Genomic DNA, 20,642 nt, shown 5'->3' with positions numbered 1-20,642 from the left:
GCCGTGGTGGTGGCCGGCAATCCAAGCTCCGGCCGCCATGAATAGAATAGGGTTTGGTAAAAAGGAATGACTTTTTTAGATGCTGAATACTCGGAGGTTACCAGCGGGACAAACAAAAACCAGAGTAAAAAAAGGTCTGTTATGATTACGGTTTTGCCCCTTGGATCAAGGTACTCCGTGACTTTTTGAGTTAGTACTCTGTGTGACTAGTGGTGGAGTACCGAATCACGATGGCCATTGGATCAGGAGAAATAGACGGTCCATATTAATTTTGGGGTACCGTAAAAGAGCTCGTTGACAAGAGGAAACGATACACTCTAGAATGTCCAACTAAGCTAAAAACTCTTTACAAACCTCCATTGGGATATTTGCTAGAACTGTTCGCCATATATTCATCTACCATTATGTTCACAAATGTTACAATTGGCATAACACATATGAACACTTTATAATATCTACCAAACATAATTATTCATGTTTTTAATAATGAACTTTGGTTGTGTAATAACGATTTTTTAATATTAGTAAGGCAACATATGATTGATGTTTTTCATATAATGACAAGTAAATACTTAATATTGTATGATTTGATCTAAAGAAGTAAAAATATTTGGTATAAATAGATAACAACTGTAGATTTTTACTCTCTAATAAAGTATTTATGATTTCACTTAAAAGAATAATATTAGAAGTTAAATGTTGATGGTCAATTTGGACCGTGAAGCATGAAGCCTGGGCAGCTGTGGCGTCCGGCCGCAAAAGCGGTGGGCGAAGTCAGAGGAGGGCTGGACGTGGCATCTCGGCGGAGCAGGGAGTGTACACCATGAACGACGAGCGACACGACTATTTTTTAATTATTTTCTGTAAGTCGAGTGAGAGAACACGTTTCTTCTTATTTTGCTTTTTTCATATGCTCAATTTTGATATTTAAGGACGCCGATAACACCCGAACATTCGGTCTGGGAGCTCCCCATACCCAACGAGACGTTCGGGAGGGACCATCAATAAACACGAATGATCTCGTTCGCCCCAAGGAGGAGTCCACACCGAGCGATTACTTTCCCTTGACCAACAGGCACGAATCCAGACAGCCCAAAAAATCGAAAAAGGCCACCGCAAAAATCGAAAAAGTCCAACAAACACAAATTCAGCCTGGCTTCATGATTCATGGCAAAAAATTGGTGAGTACATGAATCAAAAAATTGGAGTATTGGCTGTTCACTTGAAACGGCAAGCCAATCGCTTCCCCACCTTAACCTCACGAAACTTGAGAAGCTTGATTTGTCCGGAAATCTTTTAGGCCACTCACTTGCATCAAGTTGGTTTTGAAAAGTGGCAGGCCTCAAATACCTCAATCTTGCTACAAATCAATTATCTGGAAACTTTCCAGATGCACTAGGAAACATGACATCACTCAAGGTACTTGATTTGTCAAACAACAATCTGTATATGACTAGAAACCTGAAAAATGTTCTTAAAAATCTTTGCTGTTTGGAAATACTCGATCTCTCTGAAAATTATATGTATGGAGATATAGTGGTGTTGATGGAGGGGGTTGCCGCGATGTGCATGGGACAAACTGCAACAACTGCATTTCAGTCAAAACCAATTCACTGGGACCCTGCCAAATTTTATAGGAGAATTCAACGGCTTGAGCATCTTTGATCTCAGCTTGAATCAGCTCAACGGGACTGTACCAGCTGAATTTGGTGTCCTTAGTTCTCTGACTTCTTTGACATATCAAACAACAACTTGACTGGAAGTATACCCACTGAATTAGGTTCTCTAAAGAATCTGGTTGATCTGTCCCTAAACAACAATAACTTTAGTGGTGTGATCACGAAAGAACACTCTGCAAAGCTAAAAAGTTTAAAGAGCATAGACCTGTCTTACAGTGGTTTGAATATTACGACGGATTTAGATTGGCATTCTCCCTTTCGTCTACAATTTGCATCTTGCCAGATGGGTCCTCTCTTTCCATCTTGGCTTCAACAACAACAGGGAATATATTCGCTTGACATTTTGAGCACTGGTTTAGAGGACGAGTTTCCTGATTGGTTTTGGTATACATTTTCGCAGACAACTGATCTCGACATCTCTAACAATCAAATAAGTGGCGGCTTGCCAGCACATCTGCATGGTATGGCTTTTGAAGTACTCCACCTAAGTTCAAACCTGCTTAGTGGATCAATACCTTTGTTGCCGCCAAATATCACTTGGTTAGACATCTCCAAGAACAACTTCTCAGGAGTAATGCCATCAAAATTTGAAGGCCCCCGACTTCGAATACTAGTTATGTATTCAAATCGAATTGGTGATTACATTCCAAAATCTATTTGCAAATTGCAAAATTTATTGTATTTGGATTTGTCAAACAATTTATTGGAGGTTGAAGTTCCTCAATGCTTTGACATCCAAAAATTACAATTTCTTCTGCTCAGTAACAATAGTTTATCAGGAAATTTTCTAGCATTTTTGCAGAACAACACAGATATGCAGTTCTTGGATCTTGCATGGAACGAGTTGTCTGGAAGGTTGCCCACATGGCTAGGAGATCTGGAGGAATTAAGTTTCGTACTACTAAGCCATAATGCATTTTCTGATAATAGTCCAGTATGTTAGAATTAATGGGCTAGGCCCATAGCAATTTCTGAAATCTCAAAGCCCATGTGTAAAATGGCAAGTGGTGGTGCTAAGTTTAGTCCCACCTTGGAAGTTGAAGAAGAGTTGGACCTCTTTATATAGTGGGTTCTCTCTACCACTCTAAGTGATGTGTGAGAAGAGAAAGGGAAAACCACACGCGCGCGCTCGCTCGCCTCGCCGGGGCGGGGCGGGGCGTACATGCGCGTGAATGGTCCGCCGAAATCCGGTCCGTCTCCTTGCAAGAGCGCAGCTTCCTTTTGCCGTTTTATTTTTTATATCTTGGCAGACAAGTTTTTGATTTCTTGTCCGGTAAGTATACGAATTAGAAACCGAGTCGGTTTGGGATTGTGGTCGCGACACAATACCGCCTCTGGTCCTAATATATATACAGCTACCGGCTGCGGCCAGAGATACACCGAAAAACACCTAGGGTTTTGCCTCATCTCACAACTTGCGCCGCCATCGTAGTCTACTCCATCCCAAACGCCGGCGTGCATCGGCGCGTGGGAGAGCAGGTCTCCGGAACCTTTCGTCTTTGCGATCCTGCACCGGGAGAGGACGAATTAGGTTTTTGGGTCATCACGGGTCGTCTTCCGTCCAAGTCGGGCGGTGCTACTCATCGTCGTATTCATCGCCGTCAGCAGCAGATCGTCGCTAACATCGTCATCAACACTGTCGCACCCATAATAGCTAACGATCAGTACATCCAACATCCTCTGTTCATGTCTGTTTCTACATCTACTGTTACGTGTTTGCTGCTGTTATGCATGTCTTGCTGTTCTTCTAGTTTGCTAGATTTTTGCATGCTAGTATCTCTTCTAGTCATGAATTATTTACTGGAATTAATCATGAACTTGCCTAATTTTCCAACAATCCAAAAACCTAATTGTAGGCAATTTCCTGAGTTAACTATGGCTGGATTCGCTGATGCACTGAGGCCGGATAAGTTTACCGGTGTGCACTTTAAGAGGTGGCAGGTGAAGACCACGCTCTGGCTTACTGCTCTAAAAGTTTTCCACGCTAGTGTTGGTGCTCCAGAGGGAATGACCGACGAAGATCGGAGAAAATTCCAGGAAGCCAATACTATGTTTGTGGGATGCATTCTGAGTGTTCTTGCTGACCGTCTGTGTGATGTGTACATGCACATAAACGACGGAAAAATTCTGTGGGATGCACTGAATGCAAAATTCGGTGCAATAGATGCAGGCAGTGAACTGTACATCATGGAGAGTTTTCATGACTACAAGATGGAGAATAACCGTTCTGTGGTTGAACAAGCTCATGAGATACAGTGCATTGTGAAGGAACTTGAACTCCTTAAGTGTGTTCTACCCGACAAATTCGTGGCTGGGTGCATGATTGCAAAGTTGCCTCCTTCATGGAGGAATTTCGCCACAACTCTGAAGCATAAGAGACAGGAGATATCAGTTGAAAATCTGATTGCATCTCTTGATGTTGAAGAAAAAGCTCGGGCTAAAGATACCACTGAAAAAGGAGGTGAGGTTCAGCCTACTGCTAACATGGTGCAGAGGTACCCACAGAACAAGAACAAAGGGAAGAACAAACCTGTTTCCAACAAGCCTACCAAGACTACTACCTTCAAGAAGAAGAAGTTCAACAAGGCTGAGCTAGAGTGCTACGCCTGTGGGAAGCCTGGACACTTTTCCAAGGAATGCCCTGAACGTGCAGACCGCAGAGGGAAAACAAGCTCCAAGACTGTCAACATGGTGACCGCTAGCAATACTGATGGGTATGGTAATTTACCTATTGTGCTTTCAGTATTTCAATCATCTTCGTGGTGGATTGATTCGGGTGCTAACGTTCATGTGTGTGCTGACATCTCCCTGTTTACTTCGTATCAGGTCGCAAGGGATTCTTCCGTCCTAATGGGGAATGGGTCACATGCTTCTGTTCGTGGCATTGGCACGGTGGATCTGAAGTTTACTTCGGGAAAGATCGTGCAACTAAGGAACGTGCAGCATGTCCCTACTATGAACAAGAATCTAGTTAGCGGCTCCCTTCTATGTCGAGATGGATTTAAGGTAGTTTTAGAGTCCAATAAAGTAATCGTGTCAAGATTTGGACAATTTATAGGAAAAGGCTATGAGTGCGGAGGCTTGTTCCGCTTTTCTCTTTCAGATTTTTGCAATAAGTCAATAAACCAAATTTGTGCTAGTGTTAATGATGATGCAAGTATTTGGCACTCTCGTTTATGTCATATTAATTTTGGTTTAATGTCTCGGCTATCCAGTATGAGTTTAATTTCGAACTTCACAGTTGCCAAAGGTTCTAAGTGCCATAGTTGTGTGCAATCTAAGCAACCTCGAAAGCCTCATAAGGCTGCCGAGGAGAGAAACTTGGCACCTCTAGAACTCATACATTCTGATCTTTGTGAGATGAATGGTGTGTTGACAAAAGGTGGAAAGAGATATTTCATGACTTTGATTGATGATGCGACTAGATTTTGCTATGTTTATTTGTTGCAAACTAAAGATGAAGCATTAGACTACTTTAAAATCTATAAAGCTGAAGTTGAAAATCAACTAGAGAGAAAGATCAAGCGTCTTAGGTCCGATCGTGGTGGAGAGTATTTTCCAAAAGTTTTTGATGAATTTTGTGAGGAACATGGTATTATTCATGAGAGGACGCCTCCCTATTCACCTCAATCAAATGGAGTGGCCGAGAGGAAAAACCGCACTTTGACTGACTTGGTGAATGCCATGTTAGACACTGCTGGTTTATCTAAGGCATGGTGGGGGGAGGCTCTATTGACTTCATGTCATGTCCTGAATAGAGTTCCCAACAATAATAAAGAGAAAACCCCTTATGAGGAGTGGGTTGGAAGAAAACCATCACTTTCTTATTTGCGCACTTGGGGATGTTTGGCAAAGGTCAATATTCCTATTCCTAAGAAACGCAAACTTGGACCAAAGACAGTGGATTGTGTCTTTCTAGGGTATGCTCAACGGAGCATTGCTTATAGGTTTTTAGTGGTAAAATCTGAAGTACCTGATATGCATGTTGATACTATAATGGAATCTCGTGATGCAACATTTTTTGAGAACATATTTCCTATGAAAGATATGCATAGCATTGCTAGATTTTCTTCTGAGATAATTCCTGAATCTAGTACAACTGATGAATATTTCGAACAATCACATAGGAAGTCCTTGAGAAGGATAACAATGAAGTTCCTAGAAGGAACAAGAGACAAAGGATTGCAAAATCCTTTGGTGATGATTTCATTGTATACCTTGTGGACGACACACCCAAGACGATTGCAGAAGCATATGCATCTCCGGATGTAGATGATTGGAAAGAAGCTGTTCATAATGAGATGGACTCAATTCTTTCTAATGGACTTGGGAACTAACTGGTAGACCATATGGTTGTAAACCTGTGGGCTGTAAGTGGGTGTTCAAAAAGAAGCTAAAGCCTGATGGTACTATTGATAAATACAAGGCGCGGCTAGTGGCCAAGGGCTACACTCAGAAAGAAGGCGAAGATTACTTTGACACCTATTCACCCGTTGCTAGAATGACCACCATTCGAGTGTTACTTTCCTTGGCTGCCTCTTATGGTCTTATCATTCATCAAATGGATGTAAAGACAACTTTTCTCAATGGAGAGTTGGAAGAGGAGATCTATATGGATCAGCCTGACGGGTTTGTGGTAAAGGGTGAAGAGAGAAAGGTGTGCAAGTTGTTAAAATCTTTGTATGGTCTGAAACAGGCACCTAAGCAATGGCATGAGAAGTTTGAAAGAACTTTGACTTCTGCAGGATTTGTCATTAACGAGGCTGATAGGTGTGTTTACTATCGCCATGGTGGGGGCAATAGTGTCATATTATGTTTGTATGTGGATGACATACTGATCTTTGGTACAAACATTAATGCAATTAATGAGGTCAAGTCTTTTCTATCAAAAAGTTTTGACATGAAAGATCTGGGAGAAGCCGATGTAATTCTAAACATCAAACTTATTAAGGATGAGAGTGGGATTACATTAACGCAATCTCACTATGTTGAAAAGGTCTTGAACCGATTCGGTTTTATGGATAGCAAGCCTTCTCCAACACCTTATGATCCCAGCGTGACACTCAGAAAGAACAAGAAAGAAAACGAGAGATCAATTAAGATACTCTCAAATTATCGGTTCACTCATGTACTTAGCTAGCGCTACAAGACCAGATATCTCTTTTGCTGTGAGCAAACTGAGTAGGTTCATGTCCAACCCGGGTGATGATCATTGGCATGCACTAGAAAGGGTCTTGCGCTATCTGAGAGGTACTATGAGTTACGGAATTACTTATTCAGGGCATCCTGCTGTGCTAGAAGGATATAGTGATTCAAATTGGATCTCCGATGTTGATGTACTTTACGCAACAAGTGGGTATGTATTTACTCATGGTGGTGGCGCAGTGTCATGGAGGTCTTGCAAGCAAACCATATTGACGAGGTCAACTATGGAAGCAGAATTAACTGCTTTGGACACAGCTACTGTTGAGGCAGAATGGCTGCGTGAGCTCTTGATGGACTTGCCGGTTGTTGAAAAACCTGTACCGGCTATTCTTATGAATTGTGATAACCAAACGGTTATCGCTAAAGTGAACAATTCTAAAGATAATGCAAAGTCATCAAGACACGTAAAAAGACGTTTGAAGTCTGTCAGGAAGTTGAGAAACTCCGGAGTAATAACTGTTACGTATATACAAACAGACAAAAACCTGGCAGATCCCTTTACAAAGGGACTATCACGAAATGTGATAGATATTGCATCAAGGGAGATGGGTATGAGACCCATGATGTTACACCATAGTAGTAACCCAACCTTTGTGATCGGAGATCCCGTGAATTAGGATCTGGGAAGAACAAGCTATTGGTTAACTGAGGAGAGTAATAACTTATGATCGTCTCCAAGTGAAGATGCAAAACTCTCAGAGCTGTAAGGCTCAGATCTGTAAGGCAGGTCGGCAACATGCCTTAATGTGGTTCTATTGGCTATAATTAGCAAAGATGCTATCCTACAGAGCAGTCTTGAAAGAACACACCTATATGAGTTCTGACTGTAAACGTCGCAGTCTATGAGATTTGGGTGATCTCTAGTAAACTCACGAAGAGACCAGTGAGTATGACGTATAAGCTCCAAACCGCGGGGTAGCCTACTGGCGGTCAGGTACTGGTTAAGACTTTGAGTGAAACCTGTTCACACAAAACTAGCAATTCAAGGCATAGTCCATTGTCAAGTTGTGAATGGATGTAGCTTAAAGTTCTAGGCAGAAGTTCAACTTAACAGTCTCTGCTGAAACACTGGTATATTAAACAAGTGGTGAGAGAAGGCAAATCTCTAAATGGGTATTTGAGATCTGGTGGGGGATTGTTAGAATTAATGGGCTAGGCCCATAGCAATTTCTGAAATCTCAAAGCCCATGTGTAAAATGGCAAGTGGTGGTGCTAAGTTTAGTCCCACCTTGGAAGTTGAAGAAGAGTTGGACCTCTTTATATAGTGGGTTCTCTCTACCACTCTAAGTGATGTGTGAGAAGAGAAAGGGAAAACCACACGCGCGCGCTCGCTCGCCTCGCCTCGCCTGGCCGGGCTGGGCCGTGGCGAGGCGAGGCGAGGCGTACATGCGACATGCGCGTGAATGGTCCGCCGAAATCCGGTCCGTCTCCTTGCAGGAGCGCAGCTTCCTTTTGTCGTTTTATTTTTTATATCTTGGCAGACAAGTTTTTGATTTCTTGTCCGGTAAGTATACGAATTAGAAACCGAGTCGGTTTGGGATTGTGGTCGCGACACAATACCGCCTCTGGTCCTAATATATATACAGCTATCGGCTGCGGCCAGAGATACACCGAAAAACACCTAGGGTTTTGCCTCATCTCACAACTTGCGCCGCCATCGTAGTCTACTCCATCCCAAACGCCGGCGTGCATCGGCGCGTGGGAGAGCAGGTCTCCGGAACCTTTCGTCTTTGCGATCCTGCACCGGGAGAGGACGAATTAGGTTTTTGGGAAGCGCTGTGCGCGACTGCTCAAATTCATCATCACGGGTCGTCTTCCGTCCAAGTCGGGCGGTGCTACTCATCGTCGTATTCATCGCCGTCAGCAGCAGATCGTCGCCAACATCGTCATCAACACTGTCGCACCCATAATAGCTAACGATCAGTACGTCCAACATCCTCTGTTCATGTCTGTTTCTACATCTACTGTTACGTGTTTGCTGCTGTTATGCATGTCTTGCTGTTCTTCTAGTTTGCTAGATTTTTGCATGCTAGTATCTCTTCTAGTCATGAATTATTTACTGGAATTAATCATGAACTTGCCTAATTTTCCAACACAGTAGGCATAGCAAGCCTTATCCATCTTCAATACTTGGATCTATCAAACAACAATTTCTCTGGTGCGATACCTTGGCATATGTCAGTACAAATGGAATTCATGTTTATGGGTGATACGTATAATGGAACCGTGGAAAATGACAACATGATCGGTACAGGAGCTGGCCACCTCGGAGAAATATTGTCAGTAGTAACAAAAGGACAACAACTTGTATATGGTAGAACACTTGTATATTTTGTAAGCATTGATTTATCATGTAACTCTTTGACCGGTGAAATCCCCACTGACATCACTTCCCTTGCTGACTTGATGAATTTGAATTTATCATCAAACAAATTGAGTGGACCAATTCCAAACATGATTGGGGCCATGAAGTCATTGGTATCTCTCAACCTCTCTGAGTACAAGCTATCTGGTGAAATCCCATCGAGCTTATCAAGTCTGACATCTTTGGCTGCCTTGAACCTGTCCTACAATGATTTGTCTGGAATGATACCTTCTGGCCGCCAACTTGACACCCTCAGCGCGGACAACCCATCACTTATGTACATCGGCAACAGTGGACTCTGTGGGCCTCCTCTCCTAAAGAATTGTCCAGGAAATGATTCTTTTATCCATGGTGATCTCGAAAGCAGCAAGAAAGAGTTTGATCCACTGACCTTTCATTTTGGTCTTGTGCTGGGACTCTGGATGGTGTTTTGTGCACTATTGTTCAAAACGACTTGGAGAATTGCTTATTTCCATCTCTTCGACAAGGCATATGATGAAGTCTATGTATTTGTGGTTGTGAAGTGGGCAAGCTTCGCAAAGAACACATCTGCAGAATAAGCATTCCAATTTTCCTGAAGGAGTCAGTGTCTGTGCTGCGACCCATTGAATAAGAGTTCTGTACTACTAACCAGCCTGAGGAAGATCTTAAGAAGCATATGTTGTATCGTGTGCTTTGTTTTTAATTACACCTCTATATGAAGATGAAGATGCTTAGTTCTTCTGATACTTCTATGAGTATAATGCTGTCTAGCTATTGCGGTACATGTGAGACTTTAGTATTGTTTTGTTATCCCCATACATGGAAAGGTTTTCCTATTCATCTGGACTGTCATTATGAGTGTATTTTGCTGAATAATTTCAGCTTCTTTATGTGATCACAGTGAGTTAATTGGTTTTCCTTTGTTGCACGATGGGTTCATCATCTGGAAAAGAAATTCAGCTGTGGAGATTCCTGCAAATTTCAGTTCATAATCTTGTACTCTGTGATGTACTGTTCCCTTGCTTTCGAGGAGTACATTGCACATGATGAGTTTTAGAGCTGTATTTAGTCTCTGTACTGTTCTCCCCTCACATGCTGCTTTTCTATTCGGTTGTTTGGAGCATTCAAACTTCTTGTACCATGTCCTATGTTTCCTGCTTGTTTCATGATACGTCGATCAAGTTTTTCTCTTATCATTTGTAGAAACCAATTTATGTGTTGATTGTAGTTTATAGCATATTATGTATATTACGAATGCTTGATACAAAGTACTTCACATTGAAATAACATTAATTCATCACCTGAGGTGGGAGAGTCAGCAAATATGCTCCCAATGCCACCAGGAAAGTGTAGATTGGAGTTCGGATTTGCATTATTGATTATTCAAACAAAACGGACACCGCCCTAATCACACTAGAAGGTCGGAGGTTTATATTTATCTCTCAGATACATTGGCTTCTATTATATGCTTTGAGTTATGTGTCTATTAGTCTATTTGCACCTTCCATTTTCTTGCCGATTCATTAAATATCACAATAGGCTCTTATCTTTTCCTTGCTATGTGTTTCATCAGTGCACCATCACCTGAAAAATTCAATGCATGAATCTTTTTCTTTTCTGCAGCCAACTGCAGAATTAAAAGTCATTTGCCTTTGGTTATCCCATATTTAACTTTTTTAACCTGTCAAATATTGTTCATGGTAAGTTTTGGTTCGTCTCTGCATGCGAACTGTGAGGAATAGATTCAGTTCGGTCAAGTAGTAGTTGTTTTATCTGTTACCAGTGTTGTTCGCTCGTGTTTGTTCACACCATCTCTTCAACTTCGTTTACTGAAAAATCGTAGCAGCTCCCGTGGATGGAGCAGTCCACCCCTGCAACTCCCGTGGCCAGCCGACGAGACGCAAGGCCGCCTGTCATATGTTGTTCGAAGTCTGAAAACTCTAGAAAGTTTCAGACGGCTGGAATGTTTAAGCGTGCCCCAGTTCAGAGTGCACCATCTACATCCAGCAGAACTGAGTGATGACTTTGACAATACCCTGTGGTTGCAGGCAGGTTACTAGTCGTGGCTGGTAACTTCCATCATAGCTGGCCACAGAATTGTATGAACCAGGCTTGATTGAATGGGTCTCCTCCTTTTTTGCGGGTGATTGAATGGGCCTCCTTGAAACCCTCAAGGACCGGGAGTTTGACCGTAGACTCCGTAGTATGGCCAAACATCTCTGGTAGCATGGCTCTAGTATGTAGCTAAATACTACTCCCTCTGTAAACTAATATAAGAGCGTTTAGATCACTACTTTAGGAGAGGGAGTACCTACACTGAACCTGTAGCATATACATCTAGTGCGTATGATGCTTCCCCAGCTACCCAGCCCTTGTTCTTCCATCATGCACCGCACAACCAGTCTCGTGTTCACCACCCTCCTCATCATATGCATCGCTTCTTTTTCACAAGTGGTGCAAGCACTAGCACTCCAACCCGAGCTTGTTCATGCCCATGGTGGCGCATGCATCCCAGCCGAGAGGGCCGCCTTGCTCTCCTTCAAGAAGGGCATCACAAATGACGGCGCTCATGTCCTCGCCTCGTGGCACGGACAGGATTGCTGTGGTGGAGGGGCGTCAGTTGCAGCAACCGAACAGGCCATGTCATCAAGCTACACCTTCGTCGCAGTACAGTTCAGGACCCTGACGACTATTAATATGATGGGTGCGCTTATGCTAAGTCATTGTTCGGCGAGATAAGTCCCTCTCTCCTTTCCTTGAAGCATCTCGAGCATATGGATCTTAGCATGAACTGTTTGCTAGGGCCAACTGGTCATATTCCTCAGTTCTTGGGGTCCATGGAGAATTTGAAATATATTAACCTCTCCGGTATTCCATTTACCGGTAGAGTTCCTTCTCAACTTGGTAACCTGTCCAAGTTGCAGCATCTTGACCTTGGCCAGGTTGATTATTCTGGGTTGTCCTCAATGGACATCACCTGGTTAACAAAGCTACCATTGCTGCAGCACCTTAGCATGAGCGGAATAGATCTCTCAATGATAGCTGACTGGCTTCACACTTTGAATATGATTCCATCTCTAAGGGTTATCAATCTTGTTGCATGCTCACTTGATACTGCAAGCCAATCGCTTCCCTACCTTAACCTCACAAAACTTGAGAAGCTTGATCTTTCTTATAATAATTTGGACCACTCAATTGCATCAAGTTGGTTTTGGAAAGTGACAACCCTCAAATACCTCAGTCTTCGTCTGAATCAGTTATTTGGAAAGTTTCCGGATGCACTAGGAAATATGACGTCACTCAAGGTACTTGATTTGTCAGAAAACAATCTGAATAAGACTGGAAACCTTAAAAATCTTCTTATTAATCTTTGTCATTTGGGAATACTGGACCTCTCACATAATTCTATGAATGGAGATATAGTGGTGTTGATGGAAGGGTTGCAATGCGCACCGGAAAAATTGCAAGAGTTGCATTTCAGTGATAACAATTTCATGGGGACCCTGCCGAATGTTGTAGGGGAATTCAGCAGCTTGAACATACTTGACATGTGCAACAACAACCTTGTTGGACTTATACCACTAGGGCTTTGGAATTTGGTGCGTTTAACTTACCTTGATCTCAGCATGAATCAGCTCAATGGGAATGTACCAACTGAAATTGCTGCTCTTACTGCTCTAACCTATTCGGTCATATTTAGCAACAACTTGACCGGAAGTATACCAGCCGAGCTTGGAACACTGAAGCATTTGACTACCCTTTCTCTCAAAGACAACAAAATTATTGGACCTATACCACCAGAAGTTATGCATTTAACAAGCTTAACCGCCCTAGACCTCTCCAGTAATCACCTCAATGGAAGTGTACCTAATGAATTAGGTTATCTGAAGGATATGGTTGGACTGGACCTAAGGAACAACAACCTTAGTGGTGTGATCACGGAAGAACACTTTGCAAACCTAAAAAGTTTAAAGAACATATACTTGTCTTCCAATAGTTTAAGGATTGTTGTGGATTCAGATTGGCATTCTCCCTTTTCGCTACAGATTGCAGATTTGGCATCTTGCCAAATCGGTCCTCTCTTTCCAGCCTGGCTTCAGCAGCTGCGGGGAATCACTCATCTTGACATCTCAAGCACCGGTTTAGTGGACAAGTTTCCTGGATGGTTTTGGTATACATTTTCACAGGCAACATATCTCGATATGTCTAACAACCAAATAAGTGGCAGCTTGCCAGTGTAAACTATTGTCGAAGCGTCTCAACTCCCTGGAGGGGAGCCCGCGTGTATATATATTGATAGTGAGGGGAGAACCTCTCGAGAGGGCAACAGGTCGTATGGTTAGAGGACTAACCGAGAGTTTACAGCAGATAGGGAATAGAGATAGATTACAACACCTTTAAACAGAAAAGAAACATATCCCTGTATCCTAGAAGTAGCGCTCAAGACATCTCTCGGAGGCCCATGCTATTGCATGTTTAACACCCTCCCTTAATCTAAACTCCTCAAGTTGAGATTACGTTTAAACTCTTCAAACGGTCTTGTAGCTAAGGCTTTTGTGAAACCATCTGCAACTTGATCTCTGGAGGGTACAAAACGAATGTCCAATTCCTTGTTAGCAACTCGTTCTCTGACAAAATGATAATCTATCTCAATGTGTTTAGTTCTTGCATGAAACACAGGATTAGCAGACAAATATGTGGCACCAAGATTGTCACACCAGAGACAAGGAGTCTGTGTATGACGAAGACCAAGTTCCTTAAGAACAGCTTGCACCCAAATAATTTCTGACGTTGCATTTCCCAATGCCTTATACTCTGCCTCAATACTGGACCGTGAAACTGTAGCCTGTTTCTTTGCACACCATGAGATCAAATTAGGACCAAAGAAAACTGCAAATCCTCCTGTTGACCTTCTGTCATCCACACAACTTGCCCAGTCAGAGTCTGAAAACGCACTCACAAGTGTGGATGAGGACTTACTGACGGTCAATCCGACACTCAAAGTATTCTTCACATATCTCAATATACGTTTTGCTGCAGTCCAATGGGCAGTAGTGGGTGCATGAAGAAACTGGCAAACCTTATTGACTGAAAAAGAAATATCAGGTCTAGTAAGAGTCAAGTACTGTAGTGCACCTACCAAACTTCTGTAGTTGGTGCCATCTCCTGACTCAAAGGTTCACCTTCAGTGAGAGAGAGTCTTTCTGAACTGGACAAGGGTGTTGGTGAAGGTTTACAATTCTGCAACCCAACTCTCCTCAAAAGATCAGTTGCATATTTTTCCTGAGAAAGATGAAGACCACCTTCCCTATTTTTCTTGACCTCAATACCAAGAAAGAAGTGCAAATCTCCTAGATCCTTGAGAGCAAATTCTGAATTCAAATCTGTCAAGAGAGCTGTCATTGCTTTATCTGAAGAACTTGTCATAATAATATCATCAACATAAATAAGCACAAATATTGCTGTATGAGACTTGTTGTAGATGAACAGTGAAGTATCAGACTTTGAAGGAACAAAACCAAACTGTTGCAGTTTCATACTTAAACGGGAGTACCATGCTCTAGGAGCCTGCTTCAGCCCATAGAGAGATTTGTCAAGTCTGCACACATGATATGGTTTGTTCTTATCTTCAAACCCAGGAGGTTGCTTCATATACACTTCCTCTTCCAGAACACCATGAAGAAACGCATTCTGCACATCTAGCTGCCTGAGACTCCATCCTCTAGATACAGCAATAGACAATACAAGACGAATGGTAGCAGCTTTAACAACTGGACTGAAAGTATCCTCGTAGTCTATGCCATACCTTTGCTTGAAGCCCTTAGCAACAAGCCTAGCTTTGTAACGATCTATTGTACCATCAGACCATCGTTTGATTCTGAACACCCACTTGCAATCAATCACATTTTTGCCTTGTCGTGAAGGAACCAAATGCCAAGTACGATTTTTTGAAGGGCCTGGAATTCATCATCCATGGTTGTCTTCCACTTCGGATCAGCAAGAGCCTCATGATGTGTGCGTGGTTCACCTGTGGATGTAGCCAAACCAAATTTTGTTTTGTAATTTATAGGCTGAATAACACCTGCTTGGAGACGTGTACGTGGAACCAATCCTGGCGATGAAGCAGGTCGTAGTGCAGAAGATCCAGAGAAATATACACACGACCAGTTGGAATATCTAGACATTTGACACCCTTGTGTTGAGCACTATAGACAAGAAACACGCATTGTTGTGAGCGAAACATGAGTTTGCGAGCATTGTAGGGACGAAGATTAGGCCAACACGCGCACCCAAAAACACGAAGTGTAGTATAATCAGGGGTGACATGAAGAAGACGTTCAGTGGGAGTTTCATTGGCAATAGTGTAACTAGGCCACATGTTGATAAGATGGACATCAGTAAGAAAGGCTTCGTCCCAAAACTTTAAAGGCATGGAGGCCGCAGCTAGGAGAGCTAGGCCTACCTCAACAATGTGTCTATGTTTCCGTTCTGCGGAACCATTTTGCTGGTGGGCGTGGGGGCAGGACACATGATGAGAAATACCTATCTTTTGAAAAAAAGAATCCAGCTTCTCATATTCCCCACCCCAATCAGATTGCACGACAATGATTTTGCTATCAAACTTGCGTTCTACGAGAGCTTGGAAATTGTGAAAGACTTGAAAAACATCCGAGCATTTTTTAAGAAGATAAATCCAGGTATACTTGCTAAAATCATCAACGAAACTTACATAGTAAGAATGTCTACCAACCGAAGTGGGTGCAGGACCCCATACATCAGAAAAAAAAAGTTGTAAAGGTTTGGTAGATACACTAGTGGAAACAGGGTACGGTAATTGATGACTTTTTGCTCTTTGACATGAATCACAAATAGTTTCTGAATCTCTCTCACCAACAACTGGGAGTTTATTTCTACTAAGAATTTGATGAACAGTGGAAAAAGACGGATGACCTAAACGACTGTGCCATCTTTCAGCGGAGAGTTTGATGGCACCATAGACTTGTTTATTAAACTTGCAGTATTGAGGAAGCAACGCATATAGCCCTTGAATACAGACACCCCTATGGAGAACTCTCTTCGTGGCCTGGTCCTTGATAAAAAAATAGGGGTGAAATTCTAGAAAGACATTATTATCAAGAGCAATGCGATGGACTGAAAGAAGGGTTTTGGAAGCATTAGGAACATGTAAGATTTCTTTTAGGACAAGATCTTTATGTGGGGTTTTGATGATTGATTGACCAATACGATTAATCTCCATACCTGCACCATTAGCGGCGGTGTAGATCTGATCGTGGCCACGATATTTGTCATGCATGGTCAGCTTCTCCAACTCTCCAGTAATATGGTTTGTTGCACCCGTGTCCATGTACCAATTGGTATCAACACCATATGATCCTTCTGCTGCAACTGCTATTTTCTTTTTCTGGGAGTTGTCATCGGCGTAGCGCCAATCACAATCCTTAGCAATGTGGTTTGTTTTCTTACATATTTGGCACTTGCCTTCATAGACCTCATAGCCTTGGAAGGGGCGCCGGTTGTTATTGGAGGTGGATCGTCGATTGTTGTTGCTGCCATTGTTGTTGGAGGAGTGATAGTAGCCGCCGCCACCACCACCCTGATAGCCGCCACCACCATTGTTGTGGTGATAGCCGCCGTTGTAGCCTCCGCCACCACCATTGCTGTGGTAGCCGCCGCCACCACCACTCCCTTGGTAGCCGCCGCCACCACTAGTAGGGCCACCGCCACCACCAGCATGGCCGCCGCTGCCAGGGCCTCCACGGGATCCATTGCCAGGGCCGCTCTTCTAGTTGCGATAGCCACCTCTGCCTCCCTGCCTGCCTCGGGAAGCAGAGTTCGCTGAGGATTTGAACCCGCCTCTGCCGTTTCCGTGGTACAGTTCGACCCGCTGATCAAAATTGGCCACCAGAGAGAAAAGGAGATCGACCGTGATGGGCTCGGTGCGGACATCAAGCGCAGAGATAAGTGGCTGGTAATCCATATCAAGGCCGGCGACGATGAACGAGATGAGTTCTGGCTCTCCGAGAGGTCTGCCCGCCGCCGCGAGCTCATCGGAGAGGGAACACATATAGCCGAAGTATGTTGAGGCAGATTGTGTGCCCTTTTGGGCGTTGGTGAGGGCAGCACGAAGATTGTTGACGCGAGAGAGAGAGACCGCAGCAAACATGTTGGAGAGCGCCGTCCATATTGCATGCGAGGTCTCCAGCGAAGCCACCTGGACGAGGACCTCCTTGGAGAGATTTCGGAGAAGGTAGGCAACGATTTGCTGATCTTGGACTAGCCAGGGGGCATAGGCAGGGTTCGGCATCTCCTGATCCTTGCCGTCTTTATCCTTGGCGATGATGGTCTTGGGAGGCTCCGCTATGGTTTTGTCGACGTAGCCATACAGGCCGGCGCCCAGTATTTGGGATCGGGCTTGAGCTCGCCAAAGGACATAGTTCGTCCTGGTGAGAGGCTCGGAGATGTTGTAGTTTAGGCCGGAGGAGGGAACAACGGAGGAGGAGGACATGGTGGCGGTGGAGTTGATCGATGGAGGTAGATGAGCTAGATGCGATGGAAAATGCCTGCTCTGTATACCATGTAAACTATTGTCGAAGCGTCTCAACTCCCTGGAGGGGAGCCCGCGTGTATATATATTGATAGCGAGGGGAGAACCTCTCGAGAGGATTACAGGTCGTACGGTTAGAGGACTAACCGAGAGTTTACAGCAGATAGGGAATAGAGATAGATTACAACACCTTTAAACAGAAAAGAAACATATCCCTGTATCCTAGAAGTAGCGCTCAAGACATCTCTCGGAGGCTCATGCTACTGCATGTTTAACAGCCAGCACATCTGGATAGCATGGCTTTGGAGGAACTCTACCTAAGTTCAAACCGGCTCACAGGGTCAATACCTTCGTTGCTGACAAATATCACTATTTTAGATATCTCCAAGAATAACTTTTCAGGAGTAATACCATCAAATTTTGAAGGACCCCGGCTTCAAATATTGATTATCTATTCAAACAGAATTGGTGGGTACATTTCAGAATCTCTTTGCAAATTGCAGCAGCTAGTTTATCTGGATTTGTCAAACAATTCTTTGGAGGGTGAAATTCCTCTTTGTTTTCCCATCCAAAAAACACAATTTCTACTGCTCAGTAACAACAGTTTATCAGGAAAATTGCCAGCATCTTTGCAGAATAACACAGCTATTAAGTTCTTGGACCTTTCATGGAACAAGTTGTCTGGAAGACTGCCTTCATGGATAGGAGATCTGGGGAACTTGTGTTTTTTACTACTGAGCCACAATACATTTTCTGGTAGTATTCCAATTAATATAACAAGCCTTGGGCATCTTCAATACTTGGATCTATCATGCAACAATTTCTCTGGTGCAATACCTGGGAATCTATCAAACCTAACACTCATGAAAATAATACAAACGGAATTCATGGATATGGATGATGCACATGATTTCGGAGACAATTCCCTGGAGATTGGGGTTGGTCACCTTGGAGAAATATTGTCAGTAGTTACGAAAGGACAGCAACTTCTATATGGTACAACACTTGTATATTTTGTGAGCATTGATTTATCATGTAACTCCTTGACTGGTGAAATCCCTACAGACATCACGTCCCTTGCTGCACTGATGAACTTGAATTTATCATCGAACAAATTGAGTGGAAAAATTCCAAACATGATTGGCACCATGCAGTCATTGGTATCCCTTGACCTCTCCGAGAACAAGTTCTCCGGTGAAATCCCATCGAGCTTGTCAAGTCTGACATCTTTGGCCGCTCTGAACCTGTCCTACAACAATTTGTCTGGAAGGATACCTTCTGGCCGCCAACTTGACACCCTCAATTCGGACAACTTGTCAATTATGTACATCTGCAACAGTGGGCTCTGTGGGCCTCCTCTCCAAAATAATTGTCCAGGAAATGATTCTTTCATCATCCATGGCGATCTAGAAAGCAGGAAGCAACAGTTTGATCCACTGACCTTTCATTTTGGTCTTGTGCTGGGACTTGTGGTGGGGCTTTGGGTGGTGTTTTGTGCATTGTTATTCAAGAGGACACGGAGAAGTGCTTATTTACGTCTCTTCGATGAGGTGTATGATCAAGTCTATGTATTAATTTGTGGTCGTGAAGTGGGGAAGCTTTGCAAAGAACACAACAGCAGAATAAGCACTTTTTTCCTCTGAAGGGGTCGGTGTCTGTGCTGCAACCCATTGAAGGGGAGCTCTGGACTATTAATTAACCAGGGTGAGGAATATCTTCAGCAACATATGTTTTATCGTGTGCCTTGTTTATATACCTCTAAATAAAGATGAGTCTGTTAGTTCTTCTGATACATTTATGACATCATTATTGTATAATTATTGTGGTACATGCAACACTTATGTGTTGTTCAAATACTTTATACTATTTTTCTGTACTGTAATCACGAACGTCTTTTGCTGAATATTTTGAACTCATTTCTGCAATCAGGATGAGTTAATTTTTGTTGTTGACTTGTTGTTGTTGCAATGGGTTCTTCATCTGGAGTAAATCACTCATGCAAATTCTCACAAAACTTCAGTTTATAATCCTGTACTCTGCTATGTACTCCCTTTCTCAAGAGTACAATGCACCATTTCAAGAAAAAGAGTACAATGCACATGATGATGTTTAGAACTGTATTTGGTCCTGACGTGCTGCTTTCAAATTGGTTGTGTGGAGCATTCAGACTTCTGGTACCATGTCTTAAGTTTTCTGCTGGTTCATGGTACTTGGATGAAGTTTTCCTCTTACCATTTGCAGAAACCAATTTATGCGTCTATTGGTTTCAGCGATTGTTTTTTTTTCTGGTAATCAAATGCTTGTACTGTTCTTCTGAATTTTTTCTGGACTGAAGCATATGGTTAAACAGAGAGTAACTGATATTCGTAAGTGGTTTAGATCAAGCTGGTAACATTAATTGATAACCGGAGGTGGGACGGCCACAGGCTGGCATCTATCTCGAAGATACATTGGTTTCGGTTATATGCTTCGAGTTATGTGCCTATTTTGTGTATTTGGACCTTTCGATCTTTCACTAACAGTTGGTTAGATTCATTAAATATCACAGAAAATGATTGATTAGAGAGCTAGGCTCTATCTTTTCCATGCTATGTGTTCCATCAGATCAGTGTGCTATCACCTGAAAAATCCAATGCATGATTCTTTTTTCTTTTCTGCAGCCGAGTGCAGAATAATTCAAAGTCATTTGCGTTTGGTCATCACATGTTTGTCTCTTTTATTAACCTTTAGTCTAATATATTGTTCACTGTAAGTTTTCATCCGTTTCTTGTGTGCGAGCTGTGTGGTTCCAACATGTGTATATAAACTGTAATGTATTGGGTACAGATTCACAAATCATGAAACA

General features: G+C 42.9%; 1 protein-coding gene and 1 pseudogene across 1 annotated transcript; both read left to right on the top strand.

The window, feature by feature from the left end:
• Positions 1 to 1,215: 1,215 nt before the first annotated feature.
• On the top strand, positions 1,216 to 9,809 carry LOC125529063 (receptor-like protein EIX2). The gene is made up of 2 exons (XM_087522627.1): positions 1,216 to 2,617; positions 8,986 to 9,809. Exons 1-2 carry the CDS (start codon positions 1,963 to 1,965, stop codon positions 9,807 to 9,809), a joined length of 1,479 nt encoding a protein of 492 aa, XP_087378753.1. The 5' UTR covers positions 1,216 to 1,962.
• Positions 9,810 to 11,525: 1,716 nt separating this feature from the next.
• On the top strand, positions 11,526 to 19,709 carry LOC125529065 (receptor-like protein EIX2; annotated as a pseudogene).
• The last annotated feature ends 933 nt before the right edge of the window (positions 19,710 to 20,642 follow it).

Source organism: Triticum urartu, chromosome 5A (genome assembly GCF_056163025.1).
Source record: "Triticum urartu cultivar PI428250 chromosome 5A, HENAU_Tu73, whole genome shotgun sequence".
Lineage (NCBI taxonomy): Eukaryota > Viridiplantae > Streptophyta > Magnoliopsida > Poales > Poaceae > Triticum > Triticum urartu.
Note: the sequence above shows the minus strand (reverse complement) of the source record. Positions and strands in the feature narration are given on the sequence as shown.

What these genes read in the sequence shown, in the direction of transcription:
- LOC125529063 (XM_087522627.1), top strand. Translation starts at nt 1,963, where the DNA reads ATGGGTCCTCTCTTTCCATCTTGGCTTCAACAACAACAGGGAATATAT. An exon ending in TTCTGATAATAGTCCAGTAT is followed by an intron (nt 2,618 to 8,985) that starts GTTAGAATTAAT and finishes CCAACACAGTAG; the next exon opens with GCATAGCAAGCCTTATCCAT.